Source organism: Hypomesus transpacificus, chromosome 12, assembly GCF_021917145.1.
Source record: "Hypomesus transpacificus isolate Combined female chromosome 12, fHypTra1, whole genome shotgun sequence".
In the NCBI taxonomy this organism is placed as follows: domain Eukaryota; kingdom Metazoa; phylum Chordata; class Actinopteri; order Osmeriformes; family Osmeridae; genus Hypomesus; species Hypomesus transpacificus.
In genome coordinates this window covers 5,511,756-5,534,400 of record NC_061071.1, presented here as the reverse complement: position 1 = coordinate 5,534,400, position 22,645 = coordinate 5,511,756, and the positions used below count along the sequence as shown (strand labels likewise).

The following is a 22,645-nucleotide window of genomic DNA, read 5'->3' as shown; positions in this document are numbered from 1 at the left end:
TTCTGCTTTTTGGAGCACGGGAAACATGGACAGATGAGTCGCCCATCCTTGTGTGAGAAGGAAGAGAAGGCCACTGCGCGTTTAAGACAGAAAAAAAGAGAAGGGAGGAGAGAGAAAGGAGACAGAGTTTGTTTGTGTGGGAGAGAGACAATGTGTGAGTGTGTGTGTGAGAAAGAGAGCAGGAGATGTTGTATGTGTGTGTGTGTGTGTGTGTGTGTGTGTGTGCAGGAGTGAGTGAAACGAAGAGAGAGAGGGGGGGGGTGAGAGAGCAAGAAATTGAGCGAGAGAGTTGTCAGGTGTGTGTGTGGGTGAAAGATGCTACATGAGAGAGAGAGAGAGAGAGAGATGGTACGTGCATGTGTTTATGAAGGACGCTAAGTGTGTATTTGTGAGGGAGAGAGATGGTGTGCGAGTGAGAAAGAGAGGGTGTGTGTATGTGTGAGAGAGAGATAGTGCGTATGAGATATGGTTTGTGTGTTAAAGAGATGCTGGTTTGCAAAGTGTGTGTGCGCGAGTGTATGTGTGTGCGAGAAAGACGCTAGTCTGCAATATAACTGCGTCTCCCCGTCGCGCTATGATCCACCATTCCAGTGCTATCCACGCGCTCCAGCCCACACTCTTTGCATCGCCATAAAATGCATATGCAACATATCGATCACGACGACCGCGCGCATCATGTAGACCTCACCTTAAATATTTCAACGAGATAAACGTGTTTATCACAACCTGCTTTTTATCCTCCTTGGTGACAGAGACGGATTATGTTAAAAAGCCTCAGGTTAGATATGCGCTCAGCCGTTGGGTCTCTGCTAAGCATCGAACCTAACAGACAGCACCACATTCAGGAAATATTTAGTGGCTTTAGTTTAACACACCCAATATAATATGAAACCGCACGAATTCACAATACATCGCTATGTCACTATAGATATGAACACTTACTAGAATCTTTGAAATGAACAGCGAGATTCCGCTTGCATCTCCTGATTGCGACGTGTCCTATACTGTTATCATCCAAAACCGCGTTCAGCATACAGCTGGCAGCCCGATCCTGGTACCGTACCGTTACCGTTCCAACCAGCAGCACCAGCATTCCTGTGAGTGGCAGCACTCTCAACCAATAGAACAAGAGGAAATACCACCTAACATCCACCTCCTACCCTCCAGCCTATAGCAGCACAGCAGAACCGGGCATGTGGACCAGGGGGCGGGATTGCATCCTGAGCGTTCCAGAGAGTTGTGTCTGAGACGTCACACTCCCCGAGCATACCTGTAAAAGCTGGCTTTTTTCCCCCTAGAACAATGCAGTTCAGCGGGCTAAGACGGATTCCCTCTCTATCTCTGCTGTATTGACATGTCTGGTTGTCACCTCAGATGGTTAGGCTTCTCTCTCTCTCTTTTTTTTCTCTCTCTCTTTTTCTCGCTCTCTCTTTCTCTCTCTCCCTCTCTCTCTCTCTCTCTCTCTCTCTCTCTCTCTCTCTCACACACTCACACACACACACACACACACACACACACACACACGCACAATGTCATAGTGTCATTCGGTGCCGAAAAAGACTAAACTGAAAACACCTTCAAGCTATTTTTTCGTTTCCTTGTGTCATTTCGTAAAGAAAAGCCACATTCGAGACGTAATTGTGATTATTTAATGCTACAGCTAAAGCTCCAGTTTACAACGTGAATTGCAGTTCCCTGTTGGACATGCGCGAAGACATGCTCTGCTCTGAATATGGCGACCTACATCTGATGGAAACTGAAGGATCGCATTGGAATACCTTCTCCAAACGGTGAGAATCGAGGTGCTTCATTCCTTTGACGTTTTCAGCCATGTGAAGCGCACTCAGCGCTGTGCAGTAGCGTGTATTGTGTCAACCGAAGGTCCAAGAATTAGTGACGAAAAGGAAAAACCAAGTGTGTGTTGTTGTCAATTCAGTGCGTATTTTCTAGCGCCACAATCTAGCAACCGTTGGCTATTCGTTTAGATTTGCTGCGTGTCGGTGGTCTTGTACATTTAACGTACCACTTTATACAGTGAAAAAAACGACAACGAGGAAGCGTAAGGCCGACTCGCATAGCCTTCAGACAACACATTTCACGTGAACAGAACGCTTATCAACAAAATGCGTCACTTACACACACACTTCAGCACGCGGTGTTAGTTGCGTTAAGAGTCACCATATTCATATAACCTAATCTTCAGACTAACAGGTCGGTTATTAAAGGTTTTGGTTTTTGGGGGGTAATTGAGTGAACGCGGTATGGTGTTGTGCAACTCCTTATACTGTTATTACAGTGTTGTTTTGTTTCAGTAATAACAACAGTCGGTGTTGGACACCTCGCAGCATGATACTCAGTTAACGCCCACCGTTGAGGTGAACCCCGCCGGGGCAGCGACACGCCCCCTAGGGCTGCTCCACCTTTGACATTACTTAGCGGCCTCATCTGGACGATTGAGCAACTCATAGCTTGTTTGTTGGGATATGTGTAACCATTTCTCCATCATTTCATCCGCGTCTAAGTTGTGGCTTGGCGTGGCTTGTGTGTGTTGGCGTTCTGTTATTGAGTACTTAGTACAGTGTTTATAGCACTTAGTAGGCCTAAATGCCTACTCGATTGTGCTCGATCGATTGTATTGGGGGAATTGACTTGCAGTGTATTGTGTTTTTAGGTAACTAAACCCGATTCCTCATGAGATACTGTTACTAGACCCAAATAGTGTGATTATTTAATTTAAATATTGTAGACCTAGCCATTACCTAGTTTAGACTAGATCTACATTCTGGGATTAGATTCTGAGACTAAATCTATATTTTAAGACTATACTAAAATACAGAGGCTAAATCCAAATAGTACAGTAGAGACATATGTACTGTAGCTAGACCTATGTGGGACTAGACCTAGATGGGGATGCTGAACCAAAGTTATTTGTAGATTTGAGATTTGAATTAGTTAAACTCACTCCTCAGTATAAAGGGGTGGGGGAGGGAGAGTGGTAAAGATTTGAGCTATGTGTTGTAGCTGAAATGCTCCTTCAACTCCAGTTGAATTTTCTGTGGTCCATCTGTGGTCAGGAAGTGTCATCTAGCTAACGACACCTTCCACCAGTCATAAACGTCCTCCCCTCCCCCTACAGCTACTGATCACAGATCCTTTTTGACCGTGTCCAGTCTCTGTCGTTGTTCGGGTTAGTGTGTCAGTCTCTCAGATTCTGTGTTAGTGTTATTTAGAGACTGTTCCAGAATCAGTTCACCCCAGGCCTGTAAAGTTCTGTAGTGGCTCCGTGGTTCGTTTAGTTAGTTTGGTTTTTGTTCCGGCCCTTTCTTAAGGACTCCCTATCACGGGAGCGTGGCCTTCCCCCTCCTGGAAGGGAGGGCGACCAATAAGAATGCAGACGAGGTCTGATAATGGGAGTGTGTGGAATCCTTTTCATGTCTCGAAGGGGTTCTCTGCTTCAAACAGGCCCGCTCTGGAATCTTTATGGTTACTGTCTCAATAAGACCCTCGGCTGGGGGGGGGGGGGGGGGGGGGGGGGGGGGAGGGGGGGGGGGGGGGGGGGGGGAGGGGAGGGGGGGGGGAAGAACAGAGACACGCTCAGAAAGAGAGAAAGCCAGTGGGAGAGGGTGGAGACGCCACCGACGTCAGGAGCACCGAGGCAGGGATCGGGAAAGGGAATAGGAGGGAGAGTGCCAGAGAAATCTAGAGCTACAAAGAGACAGAGAGAGAGAGAGAGAGAGAGAGAGAGAGAGAGAGAGAGAGAGAGAGAGAGAGAGAGAGAGCCAACGAGAGACCAAGATACAGACAGAGAGAGAGAGAGAGAGAAGGACAGAGCCAGAGGGAGAAACAGTATACGCCAAGAGAGAAAAGGGCAAACAGCGGGAGAGAGAGAGAGATGGAAGAGAGGAATACAGAGAGAGAAGAGAGCACCTCTGCTTTGATCCCTTGAGGGCAGTTACAGTGTAAGACGGAGAGAGGGAAAGAGAGACATTGGAGTGGAAAGAGACCTTATAGCCAGCCATAAAGTCTCCTACCAGGACAGGGCAACAAAGACCCTCTGAAGCCAAAGATCCCCTATCCAGCCCTCTCACCCTGTGGATGTACAACCTGGATCAGGCTTCCTCCACACCTCAGCCAGAGTGAAGCCAACCTCCGACTAAGGCTCTGCCCGATTCAACACTTCCTCCTTCGTACCCTCCGGACCTCCCCTGTCTTCTTCTGGGGTGGCAGCAGTTGAGAATGTGTGTGTGTGCGTGTTGTTATTTTGCATCCCCATACCTACAAAGCGTGTGTTACTAGCGTCTGTGTAGTCAGATAAGTTGAAGGTGTACTTCTCTGTGTGTGTGTGTGTTGTAGGCGTTCTGTGCTGCAGGTCTAGGGGGTTGCCAGTCACCTGATCCTCGTCACCTGGGGGTCATCGCAGGTCACCTGGGTGACCTGTCTCCAGTCTGGGGTCACAGGTACCAGACACCATGGGCAGGACTCCTCTGAGAGGTATGCCGTTGATTGGTTGATCGGTCGATTGACAGACGGATCGATGGTTTTTCATGGTTTCTAAGGACAGTCACTGGACTCGCACGACCAGAGCAACGATGAGAACCGTAACAACAGCAACAACAATAGCGATGTTGCATGTGTCTTCCAGACCAGAGAGAGGAGAGGACAGACAGGCCAGGCCGAAGCACCACCATGGCTGGTTCTCCTGGGGAGAAGTCCAACTCTGGTTGGTGACGCCTTCACTTCTAGACTCTGGTTCTCCTCGTAGACGCGTGTCGGCTGGAGAACCCTAGAGCACTCTGTTGATGTGGACCTTGGGTTCTTCTAACAAGCTTGTTGTTCTACCCAGAACCCTTCAGTTGGGAAGAGTACCTGAGAGAGACCTCCTCCATCGCTGCGTCTCCCTGCTGCTTCAGACAGGTACGCTTTCTCTCTCATGCGGTCTCTCTCTCTCTCTCTCTCTCTCTCTCTCTCTCTCTCTCTCTCTCTCTCTGTTTCTCTTACTCTATATCTCTGTCTCTCATTCACTCACTCTCTACCTCTCGATCTCTCAATGTTTCTCTCTCTCCCTCTCACTCTCTGTCTCTTTCTCGTCTCTCACTTACTCTCTCACTCTGTCTCACTGTCTCTCTCGGCCTTGCTCTCACTATTTCTCTGCCTCTCTCAGTCACTTACTCTCTCTCTCAATCTATATGCCCGTCTCTCTCTCTTGCCCTCAGTAGAAATCCATCCTCACATTGGAATTGCAAGGTTTTTGGTGGTGGCTGGTGTTTATGAAAGGCGGTCAGGTACAGGTGTGTCAGAGGAGCCGAGATCGATGCCCACGGCTGACCAGTGAGGGAGGAAGCGATTGTGATGCTAACCCAGTCTTGTCTGCAGTCCAGGGTCCCGCCCTCCAACGACTTCAAGGTGGGCATGAAGCTCGAGGCTCGCGACCCCCGCAACTCCACTTCGGTCTCCATCGCCACGGTGATGGGCATGATGGGAACGCGCCTGCGTCTCCGCCTGGACGGCAGCGACAACACCAATGACTTTTGGCGTTTGGTGGACTCGTCTGACATCCAGCCAATCGGCAGCTGCGAGAGAAGGGGAGACATGCTCCAGCCGCCACTGGGTAGAACGCTGCACTCTGATTGGTTCAGGAGTACCTTTAATACACCATCCATAGATTTTACCGGAAACATATACAACTCTGTATTTTTTTTTTAGACCACTGCACCTTTTTCTTTCATTTTTAAAAAGGTTGAGAAGGCCAATTTTGAGTGAAGAATAGAAGGTAATTACCCTTCTATTTTTCACTAAAAATTGGCCTTTTGAGTGAAGATTTTTTCCCCCAGAGCTCTAGATATATAATATCGCAGGCAAGGTGCTCCTTATCGTTTCAGTTTTGATCATGAATCCTATTTTTTGATACTGATCATTTGTATTGTTGTGACATGATCATGTTTCAGTGTCCGTGTTGCTCATGTCTCGAACAGGCTGATTTGGCTTTGTTCCCTTGTGTGTGTGTGTGTGTGTGTTGTGTGTGTGTGTTGTGTGTGGTGTGTGTGTGTTGTGTGTGGTGTGTGTGTGTGTATATGGCTAGGCTTTAGGATGAATGCCTCGTCCTGGCCCATGTTTCTCCTGAGGACATTGAGTGGAGCAGAGATGGCCCCTACTGCAGCGTTCAAGAAGGTCATCCCCTCTCTTTGCCCTTCACTAACACCCCCCCTCCCCCCCCCCCCCCCCACACACACACACAAAGCCCACTCCTTTCTACTTTTGACAAAGTAACAAAACGGACTCCACTCTCACCAATACGTGTGTGTGGGGAGGGGAGTGCATGTCCCTGTATGTGTGTGTTTGTTTGCACGGTTGCATGTTTTTTCCCTCTGTGCGTGCGTGCGTGTGTGTTCCCCTTCCCCAGGAGCCCTCCAGGCCGTCCCAGAACCACTTCCAGCCCGGGATGAAGTTGGAGGCGGTGGACAGAAAGAACCCGTACCTCATCTGCCCTGCCACCGTGGGCGAGGTGCGAGGGGCCGAGATCTTTGTCATGTTCGACGGCTGGCGCGGGGCCTTCGACTACTGGTGCAGCTACGACAGCAGAGACATCTTCCCTGTGGGATGGTGCTGCCTCACCAAACACAGCATCCAGCCCCCCGGAAACTTCTGTAAGTGTCGTTGCCACCCTTGACCAGCAGAGTGCGCCAGAGCTTCTCCTCTGATCTGTGGAAGCACACTGTGTGTGTGTGAGTTCTCTACTCTGTTTGTATGGACATGCATGTGTATGTGTTGCTGTGTGAGTGTATGGGTGTAGTGCGTTGGGTCTGTTTATAGTGACGTGTGTGTGTGAATAAATGTGGTTACGAATGGGTGTGTCTGTGTAAAAACGGGGGGATTTGTGTTTGCTTTGCGCTTGATGGATGGTGTCGGTTAAATTTCTGTCCGTGGTCTCTATCGGGTTCTCCCCGGAGAGGAGTATTTACAACTCATTTCCTGTGTTCATCGCTACGGCGACAGTAGAATGCGCTACAGATGTGGGATCAGCTGAATCCTAGCTTGGTCTATCTCCAGTTTCTATGTGTGTGTGTGTGTGGGGGGGGGTATGTAGCAGTAGCAGTGTTTGTTTTTTGTGTCTTGTTTTGAGTTGTTGGCCTTGAGTCTTGTATATGTGTGTTTTTGTGAGGTAGACTTTGGTGTGTGTGTGTGCACCTTGTGTTTAGATGAGGCCGTCGCGAGTTGACTGTTGTCTGAGGGTTTATTGTTCGGTCCCTGTGTGTGTCTTCGGGGCTAGAGGAGGCTTTTAAAGGTGATAATAGACCCATCACCTCTGTAATGTATGTGTGTGAGGTGGGGGGGGGGGGGGGGCGTCCAATTGGGGATTCCTGTGGGGTGGTTTAGCAGGGCTGAGAACTCTTGTCTCTCCTCTGTGTGTGTGGATCCCACACTCGGTGTCCTGGCCTCAATAGGCTAGGGTTACACTGGGGGGGGGGGGGGGGGGGGGGGGGGGGGCTAATGCCTCCCTCGCCTCAGTCAGTCTGATCCATTTGAACCCCCCACCCCCTACCTCACCGCCAAACCCCCCTGCCTTTCAAATCCTCACGCACCCCCTCTGCTTTCTAACCCCCCCCCCCCCCACCCGCCAAGCACACGCACACAATCTCGGACCACACAAACACGCACAGGCGCACACACACACGCCACTCAGTAGACTGCCGGAGAGAGTCAATATGGGCCACTGATAACACGCTGAAGGGATAAGGGGCCCCTCCCCCCTCTGCCCCCACCCCCCCCTCACTGCTGCCCCCCCCCCCCCCTATGCTAATCAGCCCGGGGCTCGTTCACCCAGGGAGTGCTCTGCTCTGCTAGCTGCAGCGTGCTCTTTGTTGTGGATGAGTGCCGGAGAGAGAGAGAGGCAGAGAGAGAATTGGTGGGAGAGAGAGAGAGAGAGAGAAAGAGGGAGCATTGGAGGAAGAGAGAAAGAGAGAGATAGCGCATTTGAGGGAAAGCAGAGAGAGAGAGAAAGAGGTAGATCTTCAGAGGTGGAGAGAGAGAGAGAGAGAGATATATAGAGAGAGAGCAGTGTTCTAGAGGTTCTCTTCCCTCCTTACTGGGGCTAACTGCTAGCAGCAACCAGCTGGGGCCCAGAGAGGAACTGCTAGCGGGGTTACGGAAGGGTTATATACTCTGCTACTGCTGGTTACTGCCGCTCCTAGTGGGGATTGTAACACTGTGCTGCTGTGTCAGAGAGGTAGCCCTGACCCGTGTGCCGGCCTGGTAAGTCTTGTCTGCCTCTCTCCGTCTGTGTCATTTCCTCTTGAAGAATGTGCAGCGTTTGACCGACTTCCAGTCCTCCTTTTTCGGTTTTCCCTTTGGTCTCTTCTCCTTTGCTCTCTGCCCTCCATCTATTCACTATCGCTCTCTCCTCGCCTCTATTCTCTCGTCCTCTCACCCTCAAACTTTCCCTTTGAACATGCTATTTTTTTTTTTTTACATTAGCAGGAAGTCACTTTCCACCCTGAGAAAAACCTCTGTGTGACTTATGTGCTAGAGAGAGTGTGTGCTTGTGTGTGTGAGAGTGGATTTTTGTGCATGTTTGTGACCTTGACGTGTGAGAAAGTGCTTTCGTGGGCGTTTGTCCGTGTGCACGTATGCCTCTTACACTTTAAACACGGTTGTAGTGAAAGAGTCTCAGAGAGGGTTTGTGCAACAGAATGCATGTTGGAAATGGTGTGCATAGTAGTAAAGTGATGGTATTGAGGTTGTATAGAGGTTGTGTTTGAGTTGTATGCTTGATTGAAAAGGAGGGAACAGACACTTAACTGTAATTATCTGTGTGAGTAATCTTAGTAGTATTATAGAGCAGCTAGTCTGGTCTGAGTGAGTAATCTTAGTAGTATTATAGAGCAGCTAGTCTGGTCTGAGTGAGTGATCTTAGTAGTATTATAGAGCAGCTGGTCTGAGTGAGTGATCTTAGTAGTATTATAGAGCAGCTAGTCTGGTCTGTGTGAGTAATCTTAGTAGTATTACAGAGCAGCTAGTCTGGTTTGAGTGAGTAATCTTAGTACAGAGCAGCTAGTCTGGTCTGAGTGAGTTATCTTAGTAGTATTATAGAGCAGCTTGTCTGGTCTGAGTGAGTAATCTTAGTAGTATTATAGAGCCGCTAGTCTGGTCTGTGTCTGTGCTGAACGTGGATGACATTCTAGGTTATGAAAGTGTTCTGACTGGTCTACTTCTATGTTTCTTCCCAGACTCCCTCTCTTTCTTCATGTTTCCCCTCTCTTTCTTTCATTCTTTCTTTCTTTCCATCTGTCATTCCTTCTCCTGAGTGAACACTGCCCAGACTCCCCCTCCCCCCCCGTCCCCGTCAAATATTCCAGGAGGGGGGAGGGGTGATTAGGCTAGAGGTGAACCCCAAATCCTTCACCCACTCCACAGCCCGCCAGCACACACACTTCACACATCACCCACCCCCGCCTACACACACGCACACACAAGCCCCCGGCAGTGGCCCACTCAGGTCACTGGGTCACAGTAGAATCACAGAGTTGTGATGAGGTCCATATGCCCCTGCCCCACACTGCAGTGTAGTCTGAAAGACGCCCCTACACTATGACACAGAGAGACACGGCAGCGCAGAGGGAGAGAGGTTCTGTCACGGCCCTGGTCAAAGAAGGGGCCTCGTCCTTGCCATGACCTGGTGGGCGTTTGGTCCTTGGTAGCACCAAGTGACATATCCTTCCTCATCACACCTGGCCGCTATTGAACACCTCTGTACCTGCTGACTACATCATAAACCCTCCTGGGATTGGTCAGTTTAGAGAGCTCATCCAGTCAGGGCTTCTGGGAACCTGGCCATGGGAGAAAGCCTCGTACACACACACACTGGATTGGAATTGGATTATTGGATAGGTGGGCAGCGCGTTCACTGCATTATCTCCATTCAAGGCAAGGAGGGACTTGGATTCAAAATGACAAACGCCCCGCCAACCCCGCACACAGACACGAGATACACATCAGTTCATTATGCAGACAGATTGAATGCTGGGGACTTGTATCCCACAATGCCCCTCTCTCTGCCTTATCCCTCTGGGGGGTTTCCTCTACTGATGGAGGGGGGGGGGGGAGGGAGGGAGGGGTATGGGTGGAGATGGACTGGATGGGTGGAGGGTGTTTGACTGGCTGTTGGCAACTTCTTACTTGGCTATTGCGATGTGAGACTTGGGATCAAAGTAGAAGAGGAGAGAGGAGAGGAAGGGATGGGAGGAATGAGAGGGTCGAAAGAGGAGGAGGAGGAGGAGGAGAAAGGAAATGAGTTGAAGAAATAAGCCAGGGGAAGAGAGGAGCAGAGAGGAGAGCGATGTGTAATCCAGGTGCTCTGTGCATCTTCCTAGCGGGGAGGGCTTACCTGCCTGGTCTCCCAGGGAAACGACCCCTGACCTCTGGGCTGCACGGGGGAGGGGAGGGAACAAAAGACCTGCCAATCACCGATGACGGAGTGAAACCATACCCCTTCTGTGAATGAAGTGACACAGTGACAGAAACCTGCCTTTTCTCCTTCTCCTTGCCCCCTCTTCCCTCCGTGCCTCTCTCTCCTCCTTCTCTTCTCTCTCCTCTCCTCCCATTATCCCTTTTCCTGTCTCCTCTCTGCTGTCTTCTAGGGCATTTGGTTTGATCTATTTTAGTTGATCATCAGTACCGGATTTTCTTGTACACAAGGGCGCGTCTTGTTTGTCTGTATCCGCACGCATCAAACCTTTTCTGATCGGCTGTGTCCTATCCTTCTAGTCACCCTCCCAGGCGCCCTATTGGCCCCCGTGTCCTCCGGCCCCTCCCCCCCCACCAGGCGCTCCATGCAGTCCTCCTACCGGCTGCCCCACCCGCTGCCCCCTCTGCCCGTCAGGAAGGGGGTGAGGGGCCGGCGACCCAAGATCCAGACCATCGCCCTGCTGAAGGCCGCGGCCGAAGCAGCCGCCGCCGCGGCCGTCAACGGGGCCCCCGCTCTCGAGGCCCCCCCCAGGACCGGCCCCCCGCTGGCCCCGCGGCCTCACAAGAAGAGAGGCCCCAAGCCAGGGAGCAAGGTGAGGAGGAGAGGCTGGGGGGCGGGGGGGCGTTGTGGAGTGCGTGAGCGTGGGGAAATACGTTTGTTTTTGGGGGGTGGGTTTGTTTTCCGAGGGGGCTTCTTTGATCGGCGAGCTGAAGGGTGTGTTTGGTGTGTTCTGCAGAGGAAGCCACGCTTTCTGGGGTCGTCCTCCGGGCCCCCCCCTGCCTCTGAGAGCAGACGGGGCAACGGGAGCCAGGGGCACACAGACAGCCTGAACAATGGACACGGGCTGGGGTCCACAGGTAAAGACGTGCACACGCATTCACACACACACGTCTCTGTCTCCCTGAATACTAGCAATACCAGGAATGGAGTTTGATTGCCTGCCATAGTACCGTGGAATGTTTTTCGGGAACCTCAATGAAAGGAAAGAGTTACCATCCTTTTACCATCCTATCCATCCTTTTAATCACATTTATTATTGTGTGTGTGTGTGTATGTGTGTGTGTGTGCATGGTCTCAGTGTGTGTCTACGTGAACAAGCACTGCGACTGTGGCCCTCACCTGGACAGGAAGTTGGTCCAGCAGCTTCCTGACCACTTTGGTCCTGCCCCTGTCAATGCCGTCCTCCAGCAGGCTGTACAGGCCTGCCTAGACTCCGCCCACCAGCCCTCCACCCTCTACAGCTTCCTACAGAGCCAATCAGACGGCGGAGAGGTCATCAGAGGTAAGAGCGCGCAACCTGATAGGTTCGTTTTTTGAAAGGTGAATTGAGTTGGCCATTCTGCTGCCTGTGTATGTGAATGATTGTGCAGACACACACACGCACACACATCCTATATACAGATACTCATTCTCTGAGATATTCATATATGTATGCCCAATTCTAGATAATTCTATTCCTACTCCCACAAGGAATGGGCCACACAGAGGAGTCAATCAGGCAGCTGGAATTGGTTTAAGGCAGAAGGAAGATCCACAATGTGTGTGTGTGTGTGTGTGAACCCCTGGGCTATTCTGTTCTGAGGACAGCCTGTAGCAGCAGCTGATGTCACCAGTGCAAAGCTAATAGGAAGTGATATGTGGGGATAGCCTGATTTGGGAGGTCCTGATTGGTTGTCTCCCTGGGGGGCCTGGGAAGGGGGCTGGGGTTGGACCCAAGGGAATAGGGAATGGAGGGGGGGGGGGGGTAACCTCATTGGACCATCTGCTTCCCCTCCCTCTCCCTCACTAATGAACCCCCCCCCACACACAGTTTCGGGGTGGGTGGGAGGCGTCACGTTTGTGTGTTTGCCAGTGTCTCTCACCCAACCCCTGTGAATTCAAAGGGTGTGCGTCTGACCCCGTTGTCTCTGCCTCCGTGTATTCTGAAGGTGGGTGTCAAATCAGATCAAATCAAACGACCTCAGCCCGACGTCACAAAGGGCCTCGCAGTCGCCCACAAACCAACCCCAAGAACCCTAACCCTCAGAGAGACCAAACTCCCAAACATCCAGTGAGGGATTCCCTCCTCCTCAGATGAGGTGTGTGACTGTGTGTGTGTGTGACTCTGTTCCCTCTGTGCCAGTGCGTTCGGAGGGAGGCAGCCAGTACGTGAAGCTGCCCCGAGCGTCCAGTGCCTCCTTCGTTCTCCGCTTCCTGGAGACTCTGTGTCACCAGCTCAAGACCTCCGACCTCTTCAGCTCCCAGCCTTTCAGCCCCTACGCCAGCCACACACGCACCTACGACCGGAACAGGACAGGTGAGCACTGGAGCGCTCGTGTGTGTGCTGTGCGTGTGTGTGTGTGCCATCCCCCCCCCCCCCCTCTCCAAACGCCCACACGCGGACACACACCCCACAGAAGATAACCTCTCACACACATTCACTGTCTCTCGAATACCAGCCTGCACACACACACAGACACACACACATGCTCTCTTTCTGTCTCTGAAACACCAACCTGCACACACACACGCACACACAAACAAACTCCTCGCGATGATCGTATTTACACAGCACTCTACCTGATTACCTCCGTTAGACCACATCCTGCATCCTACTTCCTGCTTCCTGTTGAAGCATTAATTACGTTTGATTGACAGACTGTTTAAGGGTGTCTGTTTTCCTAATGAGAAACACTGTCACCTATTGGTTGTTAGTTAAGATTAAAGGGAGGGATATTGATGAGCTGTCCGAACCATGTGCAGCCACAGTTTGGATCTTTAGCCAACAAGAATCATGTCTTTGTTAACGGTGATTTCTGTAGATCTCCCTGATAAGATGAGATCTATCAGATGGTGGTGGAATCTCGTGTCTGATGTGTGTCTGTCTGAAAATGGGGATATCGACAGTAGTGATGGGGGGGCATATGACACTAGCATTGGCACATGTGTCGCAAATGTAGTACGCACGGTTGAGGCAACATTTTTCGGGGAGCTTGTGTCAAATGACGATAACCATGTCATTGATGATTGAATTCGAAGTTTGGGCTCTAACCTGGACTGAAGTGAAAGCAGCACTTCTTATTTGAAGGCAAATCACATGTTATTGAGAGTGGAGCAGAAGAGCAGACAAAAAGTATAGCAGAACAGCCGACAGGTATCAGCAGGAGGGTGAAGATCAAATGGATGCTACTGGAGGAAAGGAGCAATAAAGAGTAGGGGATCATTTAATAACGTGTTTATTTAACAGATGCTTTTTATCCAATGGGATTCATATCCATAGAGGATTCAAACCTGGAGGCAAATTCACCAGCTACACCTATCCCCCGATAATTAGATGTGTTAACAATTTGATCTTATCCTACATGACGGTACTTTTTATAGTGGAACTTCAAATGTGCCTTTCTTTTACCTTGTGTCATGGTACAATCACATTCCACACTCAGAGGAAATACCTATCTCAAATAGGAAAAATGGTTGGTTTTATTCCACTCTTTGTCGCACATTACAAAGTCTCTAGGCTACAGTTGAACATTTTCATTGCATTTTCAACTGTAGCAAATTGACACACCATTATAACAAACACATTTACTGTAACACTTTAATGTGTGAACAGAAATATAAGAAGATCCAAATAAACACATGTAGCCTTGAAACGTGAAATCATTGAGGCGTACCATCATAGACGACCAGTGCTTCCTCTGTAGCCTAGAGTTGAAATGGCTGCAATCATTTCTGCTAACCACCAGACATCAATCTGCTCTCCATGTTCAACACCCTGATACTTGTGTCTTTGTCCGTTGCTGCGCCAAAAAGAGACTTTCTGCTAAAAACCCGTCAGCGATTAAGATATTTAAACTGATCAAAAGTACTGAATTGGGTATAATCGAGGGCACAGAGGAGATAAAATAATGCAGAGCCTTAAGAATTATGATACTATCGTGTTGCCTTGAATCTCATGCCTGATTATGCTACAAATTGCTAACACTTATTTAGCCACGATTGTGTTTATTGGGTTATAAGAAGTTTCACAAAGACCTATATTCGCTATATAGGACCATGACCATAAAATTACATATATTTTCATGTTGTGACTGTTTAATCCAGATTAAAGCAGTTTAGCTATCGACTAAGAGAGATTAAACTTCAAAGGATGGGAATCAGAAAGTCCCTTTTTGGTACAACAACAGAAAAATAAATCAGGAAAAAATCACCAAAGCGTCACAAGTAATCGTCCACTTAATCTGTAGGTCTCTCTGACAATTAAAATATATTTTATACCATCTCTCTATTGCTCTGTTGATATCTACAGGTCTTACTGATACTGACAATATCTCTGGATCTCCCTATCTGGAGAAATCCACAGGTCTCTCTGATAGCTATGATTTCTCTGATAGTAACACTATCTAAACCTATATCTGATAATGACCATATGTATCTGTGTGTGCCGTCATCTCCACCACCAGAACCCCATCCCCACGGGGAGAACGGCCTATCAAAGTCAGACTCCTCCCACTACCCAGGCCAAGCCCCGCCCCTTCGCCGCCTGAGTTCCAACGCCCCTGAGTTGGGGATCACACGCCAGGCCAGAAGAGTGGAGGGTAGGACACGCACACACACGGGCGCACACAAACAATGCAGATTTGGGATCCACAGTCACTGAGCAATGGATCCCAAATCCTACCCTAACACTTCCACCTAGTGGAACAGATTGGTGACCACAGAGAATTCAAATGGAGACGCTATACCCTGTCACTCACGGCGTGTGCGTTTGCATGTGTGTTTCCCATGATCCTCAGCTCCCAGTTCTACTACTGGTCCAGACCACCTGACCACAGACAGAGACGCCGATGGCCACAGCCCGGCATCCTGGTCCGTCGATGACGTCATCAGGTTTGTCCACGAGGCCGATCCACAGACGCTCGGACCCCACCTGGAGCTGTTCAGGAAACACGTGAGTCACACTTCCTGCTTTGCTTCCTGTTTCGGACCTGTGTTCCACGGTGTTCATAGGGGTAGTTCCAAACGTAGAATGACAACACTTGAGGATGGTGTTTACATATAACACTGTGTGTGTGTGTTTGTGTGCAGGAGATCGACGGCAAGGCCCTGATGTTGTTGCGGAGTGACGTCATCATGAAGTATATGGGCCTTAAATTAGGCCCTGCCCTCAAACTATGTAATCACATTGAGAAACTGAAACAGACGAAGCAGTAGAGGACCCATACACACGCGCACACACACTAAGACACATGCACACACTCAGACACACACACATTTACACACGACGACGGGCTGCTCACCCTTGCAGATCTCTCGACACCTCTATCCCTGCTTTAGTCTTCTCTTCCACTCAGCCCCTACCCCCCCGCTGCCCTGAGGCCACACTACCAGATCCTGGAGCTTCCTGTTGGTGTGTCACAGACACTGTCATTGGCCAGGAGAATGTCACATGTCTGCGAATGAATGTGTGGAGTCCATAGTTCAATGTGAAACCGCTCCAAATCAAATAACCATGGAATCCAAGGAACTCATTGCAGATGGCAGCTCTCATTGGCTGTTCATTTCATTGGACACAGACTTTTCTGTGATTTGTTCCCCAATTGGAGCTTTTGCCCTAGGACATGTGATGATATCTTTCCTTCGGATTGGAGAGGTTGGATGGAATATTTATAAACAAGCAAGAAACAAACAACCCATCAGTACTGGGAAAAATATACCATTATGTAGCAGAAGATACTTTACTGTCCAACTGGGGAAGAAACTCTTTTGTACATAATGAAGCCAAAAAGGTTGTGTTTTTTAACATCGGATTTTATACTGTAAACAAACTGTAATGGAACTGGATCACTTTATCGATATAAAGTGACTGATTTAAATGTAAACTCTGTATTACTATTATAAAGTGTGTTGATGAACTGTGTTCTGTCACAAACGCCAGAATGTTACCATTTTACTTACTGGTCTGGGCAGAGTGTTCTGAACAATGATGAAAATAAGCATTTGTCTTTGAATATTTATCATTTCACAGTGTCAAAAGGAATCATTTTCAAAACAATATTAACTACTTACTGTATATTCAAAAGCAGTCTTTTTGTAATAGCATTTTCACCTACAAGGCTTTCTTAGCTGTTGAAACCTTGATATACTTGAAACCGCTTTGCTTTACTGTGAATCTCAGGTTTTGGTAGGACTTTGTTTTTCTAGAGACTTTTCTATTGTAGTATTTTGCGTGACGTTGTGGTTTTCCGTTTGACTTCCTCTTGTTGGATGTGCTTTACAACTTCCTGCATTGTCATCCATGGTTCTGTAGCACACTTAACTCACTTTGACATCAGAACGTTCCAGAGAAATGCCTGTTTGTTAAACTACTGTTCACCAATTAAAATATGTTTAAACCTGGTTCATCTTGGTTTTTCTTTGAAACTGTTGGCAAGTCGCTTCTCCCATATTTACAGGTCAATATTAATTTCTCTTGCTTGAAAGAACACAAACGCGGACACACCAACACAAACAAACACACCCCAACCCATGAACAACACGCTGACGCCTTCTCCATTTTCAACGCTATCACATTTATTGGCCGTTTCTATGCACAGTTACTAAGCAGCCAGCCAGACTGTCCAACAGAACCAGATATACAGTCATGACCCCCACAAAATTTCACCCCCAAAATAAACCAATAATCACTACAAGATTCAGTGTTACACCGCTCCCAAATGTACAAAGGCTTAGAATCAATCATGTAAACTTTTTGAAAACATTTTACAAAAAGAAAGAAATCTTTGCAACTTTTCTTCATTTGTTTTTCTTTGTTCGTCTGTGTGTTTTGTTAGTTAAAAAGGTTGTATTTACATGTTTGTACAAAAATACAAAAGTCTGGGATGCAAATCTGACCTGTTCTAGCTAGGTGGGGCATGGAGCTTCCTGTTCCCAGAAACACTGTCCTCCACTTCCTGTGGTAGTATACCTACTTCCACTTGTTGACAAGCATGTTGTTAAGCGAGGTCCTTTCTGATGTCACCCCCTGAACCTGTGTGGCTAAAACAAACTGCCCATGCCCATCGCAGACCTGAGTCAAATACTACCTACAACACCTGACTCAGGTCTCAACCTGGTGATCTATCTATAACGTCATTTTCCGCAGATGGGTTGGACTGTTGGTTGGTAGTGCAACAGAAGCATTTGGATGTTGACATCTCTCGTTGAATACAAGATATGTTAGTAAACATAGCCGGGGATGTGCTGCTGTCACACTGAAGCAGATGATTTGACCCACCTGTACCCACGATGATGTCATGACAGGTAACTGGAAACAGTCAGATGCAAGCTCTCACAGCAACTTAACACACCACCATTCCACCCCATGACAAGCATCTCAGTTGAGTATCAATCAGTCCAAAGGATGAAGTGCTGCACGTGGCTGAACTAACTCCAAACTGAAATCGTGAACTGAGAAGGACAAACCCTCAACAAAGATTGATAGAAAGTGATCATCGCTGATCAGTATTCAAAGAGATGACGTCTCAATGTGCCAGGTGTGTTCTTCAGGCGGACACAGCATGCTGTTGTTCACACGCTGGGACTGTTGAAAACTCTGATTCTGCCTTAAATCTTCACCTTGTGAGAAAGGTGGATTCGCGAGATCACGACCATGCGAGAATCCATCTTCTCAAGTGGTTTGGACAGATCAGCGTCTTATGATAAACTACTGGCAGCTACGGACTTGGTTGAAGTTAGCCTGTGATAGATGGTGATGGAGTTTATCCGATCCCTTTGCCGATTATTTTTTGAAAATGCCTGCCCTTTCTAAACAATTTCCACAGACAACTTCCCAGATGGTTATGTGTAACAAACCATCAAGTGAGTCCAGCAATACAGCCTTTAATCTAGCCCCAGTAAGGGGCCATAGGGGCCCCACCGATCAAGGTAATTTACCTTTGATTAGATCTTTTAGCAAAATAGACCTCTGGATAAAATACCCTGTGGTTTAAAAATATGTTCTTTACAACACAATAGAGGAGCTGGGTCACATTAGACACAGAAAGGGGTGCATATAGACCTAGTTGGCTGTGTTGACGTTGCCAACTCAGACCAGAGTCAAACGATATCAACATGTTCACACTGGCTGCGTAAAAAGGCTGGGGTCACTTTCTTTTGAAATTCATATTCTTTTGAAATGCAAAACAACGCAAATATCTTCTTCTTCCCACTGTTGCAAAAAAGCTAATTTGCCAAACTAATATTTTGGTTCTTCTTTTTGTATAAATTCTAAGTGGTTTCAGTTAGAAACTGATTCGACCCCAGCCTTGGTACCTACAGGGCTAACAGCAGATCAGGAACTAAACACCCTGATCAAGTGATCAGAAAACACAAAACTGTGCTGCACCAGCCACTCTCTTCCAGTCATGTGGACATGTGAAGGTTCATCTGATATGTAGGTCAACTTAAGCTCCTCTCGCTATGATCTTTCTTATGTAAATGATGTCCACTTCCAAGTAATCCAAACCCATAACACCAACCAGCTTCATACCTAGCTACGTTCTCAAACCACCTGGACAGTATTTGAACCGACGTCACCAACATAAATATTTGCTTCAACCTGCCGAGCCAAAACCTACAGCCTCAGATAGGTGAACGAATTACAGGAGCCAGATTACTGAACCAACCACATCAAACGACACCCCCGATCTTTGACCACAGCTGTCTGATGTCTATCTGCTGTCATATCTTCACCTCAGGTGGGTCAAACGCCACTCACAAATACAGTCAAATATTCAGGGTGATCCTGATTTCGTTGAAACAGTACAATGATTAGACTAATGGAACAGTCTCGACCTTAGAGTTAAATCAAGTGCACCTCAGGTACCCAGTATTTGTGTGTTTGAGCCAGTTCCCAGACCCCACTGTGATTGTCCAGTAACTTCATTTACAGTACGAGTTAAACACCAGCAGGTGGTCACATCGATACAAAACAGAATCAGTCAAACATTTTTTTTCTTTTTTTTTTACATCTATTGATTCATTTAACAGTAATTACAGATAAATAAAAAAAACGAAACGATAAATACGATTTCTTCTTTTTCTGGGGGTGGCAGAACAGCAAACAGGCATGTCCCTCGGTAGAGTAAACAATGATATGGTGTCTTTTTCTTTTTTCTTAGTTATTGCATGCGATCGATGAAAACATAAAAGAGGAACACGGAGGGTGCTTGGCAGCGAGGATGGTGAGGATAAAAGTGTAGATTCTAGTTAGTTCACAGCTTTTACGCCCCCCCTTTTCCATTCTCCAAGCGTACACAGTGTCAGTCCTGCAGATCGTATTCTCTGAGTATCAAGCGGTTGTAGTTAATTATTGTCTACATTTTTACATCAGATTTACAAGGAACAGCAAGGTTGGGGTTGCTGTGGTATTCATAGAATACAGTGTCATATAATGTTGTCGTTGTGTTGGTGGCAGTGGTGACACCACTTTGGACACATCATGCCATACCTAGCCAGTGGAACAATTTTCGCTTTTTAAAATTATAATATATATATTTTTATGTTTCACTTCTGAAACGTTTCTATAGATTCAATCCTTGAATAAAACATTGAACTGAAGGACCATTTCAGAGTTGTAAATAAGCTGACAGCAGTATGTGACCAAACTATGGTCTGTCCTCAGGTAGTCAAGGGGACCATGTGTCAACGTGCTGTGCACCTTGGCTGCAAACCAGTCCTTAATCTGCAACCTTTTCATTGAACAGCACTGTAGGACTCACTGGCTGGATCTCAATAGGCTGCTGCAGCCTCATCTTCTGTCCCCACTGGTCTGAGTGTACAGGGATATGGTTGGAGCTGCTGGAAACAGGTCCTTTAAAAGGACATGGCTCACACCTGTCGGGGGCAGTCAGATCAGTGCAGGTTGAGTCGGAGTCCTACAAAAATTGTCAGCATGTCTCTTCATATAGCTTTATATACAATACAAATATATATATGTACAATTTCATTATAAGATTTGTTCACCCCTCAAGGACTATTCTTAAAGAGTTGTTATCAAGTGCAAAGAATTTGGTTTTGCAAACCCATCCTTGTCAACCTCCAGAAGACTGTTTTCGATCAGTCTTTGCCCTATAGTGCCTGTGTTAGCGTAGTTTGCTAGCTACCCAGTTTACTCTCCTAGTGCACTTGCAAGGCTTGTGTGCTAGATAAGTGTGCCAACTACCTAGTCTGCTAGCCTGATCTGCTGGCAAACCTAGTATGCTAGCTACTCATCCTGCTAGCCTAGTATGCTAAGCCTAGAGCACTAGCTACCCTGCCACATAGCAACTGGATTAGAGGAAGGCCACTGTTAGATTGTCTAAAGTTAGCCTATCTTAGACATACACAAGCCCTGACCCCCGCCCCCCCCAACCCCCCTACCCCCCCACTCCCCTTCCTGGCAGACGGCACATCATAAGAAACATAACCCAGTTACTGGACTCGCTGACAAGGTTTTTGCTAACTTGCTAAGCTAAAGCCTAGACATAAGCTTGGGGGGCCTGGGTGTTTCTTCAGGTCTTGGGTTAGGGCCATCACACGAGTCCTCAAACCAGCTCTGCTACAGCTACATACACCACAGATACACCATAATAATTACGGATCAATAGTCCAACAGCACCTCAACACTCCAGCTTCTCAACATGCAGCCAAGATCATGTGTTCATGGGGTGTAGGAGACTTCTGAAAGATGCTCCTCTGCTGGCATACCAGTCCCCTTACTGAACCAGGAAGTAGAAATAACGGTGGATATTCCATTTGCTCCGATACACACACACACACACACCCACACACACAGGTCTTACATCCCCTTTTCTTTAACTTCCACTCCTTATCTGGATAGTATAAAATGAGAAGAGCGCCCAGTCACAATAAGAAGTCTAATGAGTTCATCTGAACAAATTAAGTTTTGACCCTGGATGTAAAACAACAAGGTCCTCCAGCTGGAGCCTCTGACCTCCGCACGCGTGACCCCCTGACTCCCTGACCCGAGCCTCTATTTGACAGGATTGCATACGATTGTTTTGGGGCAGTAGGAGGTTGGGTCATGGTCTGGATGTGGTCCCGGTGAGTTCCATCCGAACACTAAGACGACCGGTCATCGTGGGGACTGCCGTCGGAGTTCTCGGTCTCTCCCTCTGAGATGGCCTGCATGGGGGCTGTGTAGAGGCGGGATCGCGCGCTGTAGCGGCTGCTATTGGCCGCCGGGGGGATCCTTGACCTGCCCTGCCGTGAGGCCGCCGACATGGGGAGGGTCTTTGTGGTGAAGCTCTCAGCAGTGGGCCTCGGGGGGAAGAGGCCAGGTGGGGGCAGGAGCTGGTCGGGGACCGAGGGTAGGTCTTGGAGGGGGGAGGGGAGCTCCTCGCCGGCCCCCAGCCTGGCCCCGCCCTCCACGAGGGTGTCCCCGATATTCTTCGGGGCTATGGGGCTCTTTAGGATCTCGATGGCGGACATGCGGTAGCTCGAGTCAGTCCTGCTGCCCTTCTTGAGGAGGAGCAGCTTGAACTCCTCGTTGGAGGTGCTGGACTTCTTGGCGCAGCGGTAAATAGGGACTGGGGCTCGCTGGGCGCCGGCTGGGGGAGCGGCGGCGGTTGCGGGGGTGGTTGGGGTGCTCAGAGGAGCGGGCGGTGCCATGGCCATGGCTGGTGCGGGGGCAGCTGTGATGGGGACGGGGGGCGCTGGAGGACACAGGCGGTTCTTGGAACCCAGTTCACCGGAATCCTTCCTGCCTAAGACCTTTCTCTTGGACCTGGAACAGGAAACAGGTTTCAGAGATATGACATCGGATGAGTGACTGTTGGGGAAAGAACTATTTGACTGAGATTAAGATTAAGAAAAAGAAACCTGATATACAGTGAATATACAGATGGGTAGATTGATAGATACCTGTGGATCATGGCAAACAAGTCCTCCGTTGTACGCATTTTATTGGGCGACGTGAAGACGATGTCGTCGTCGGTTTTATTGTCATCAGTCAGGGGAGAGAGTGAGTTGTCACTGGGGGTGGAGTCTGGGGTGGAGAAGGAAAATAGAGATCAATTGCATCATTATTGATATTGGAAGCTTTCTGGTCAGTTTGACACTTTGCTTATGGGGCCATATACAATATATAAAAATATAGAGTTTGAAAGTAAAAGTCCCTTTTACAAGACTACTTCCACAGATAATATAAATACAATATAAACA

The 22,645-nt window shown here is 48.3% G+C and overlaps 2 protein-coding genes across 4 annotated transcripts in view; one reads left to right on the top strand and one right to left on the bottom strand.

Annotated features, from left to right (window-relative positions):
* Positions 1-1,284: 1,284 nt before the first annotated feature.
* scml2 (Scm polycomb group protein like 2) lies at positions 1,285-16,840 on the top strand. 3 transcript variants are annotated; one of them, XM_047030505.1, is made up of 15 exons: positions 1,285-1,377; positions 1,661-1,790; positions 4,354-4,491; positions 4,643-4,720; positions 4,844-4,914; positions 5,374-5,608; positions 6,080-6,168; positions 6,401-6,644; positions 10,762-11,054; positions 11,199-11,319; positions 11,541-11,744; positions 12,585-12,758; positions 14,905-15,039; positions 15,238-15,392; positions 15,530-16,840. In XM_047030505.1, exons 3-15 carry the CDS (start codon positions 4,470-4,472, stop codon positions 15,653-15,655), a joined length of 1,947 nt encoding a protein of 648 aa, XP_046886461.1. In that variant the 5' UTR covers positions 1,285-1,377; positions 1,661-1,790; positions 4,354-4,469; the 3' UTR covers positions 15,656-16,840. The 3 variants fall into 3 exon arrangements, with proteins under 3 accessions (XP_046886461.1, XP_046886460.1, XP_046886462.1); XM_047030504.1 differs by lacking the exon at positions 1,285-1,377 and having other exon boundaries at positions 1,504-1,790; XM_047030506.1 differs by lacking the exons at positions 1,285-1,377; positions 1,661-1,790 and adding an exon at positions 3,773-4,238.
* A 4,287-nt stretch (positions 16,841-21,127) lies between these two features.
* nhsb (Nance-Horan syndrome b (congenital cataracts and dental anomalies)) overlaps positions 21,128-22,645 on the bottom strand; it is a 31,337-nt gene continuing 29,819 nt past the window's right edge. Inside the window, exons 12-13 of the mRNA XM_047031353.1 lie at positions 22,346-22,469; positions 21,128-22,208 (exon numbers count right to left, since the gene is read on the bottom strand). Coding sequence (XP_046887309.1) covers positions 21,545-22,208; positions 22,346-22,469 — 788 coding nt within the window. The 3' untranslated portion in view covers positions 21,128-21,544. The remainder of the gene's footprint in view (positions 22,209-22,345; positions 22,470-22,645) is intronic.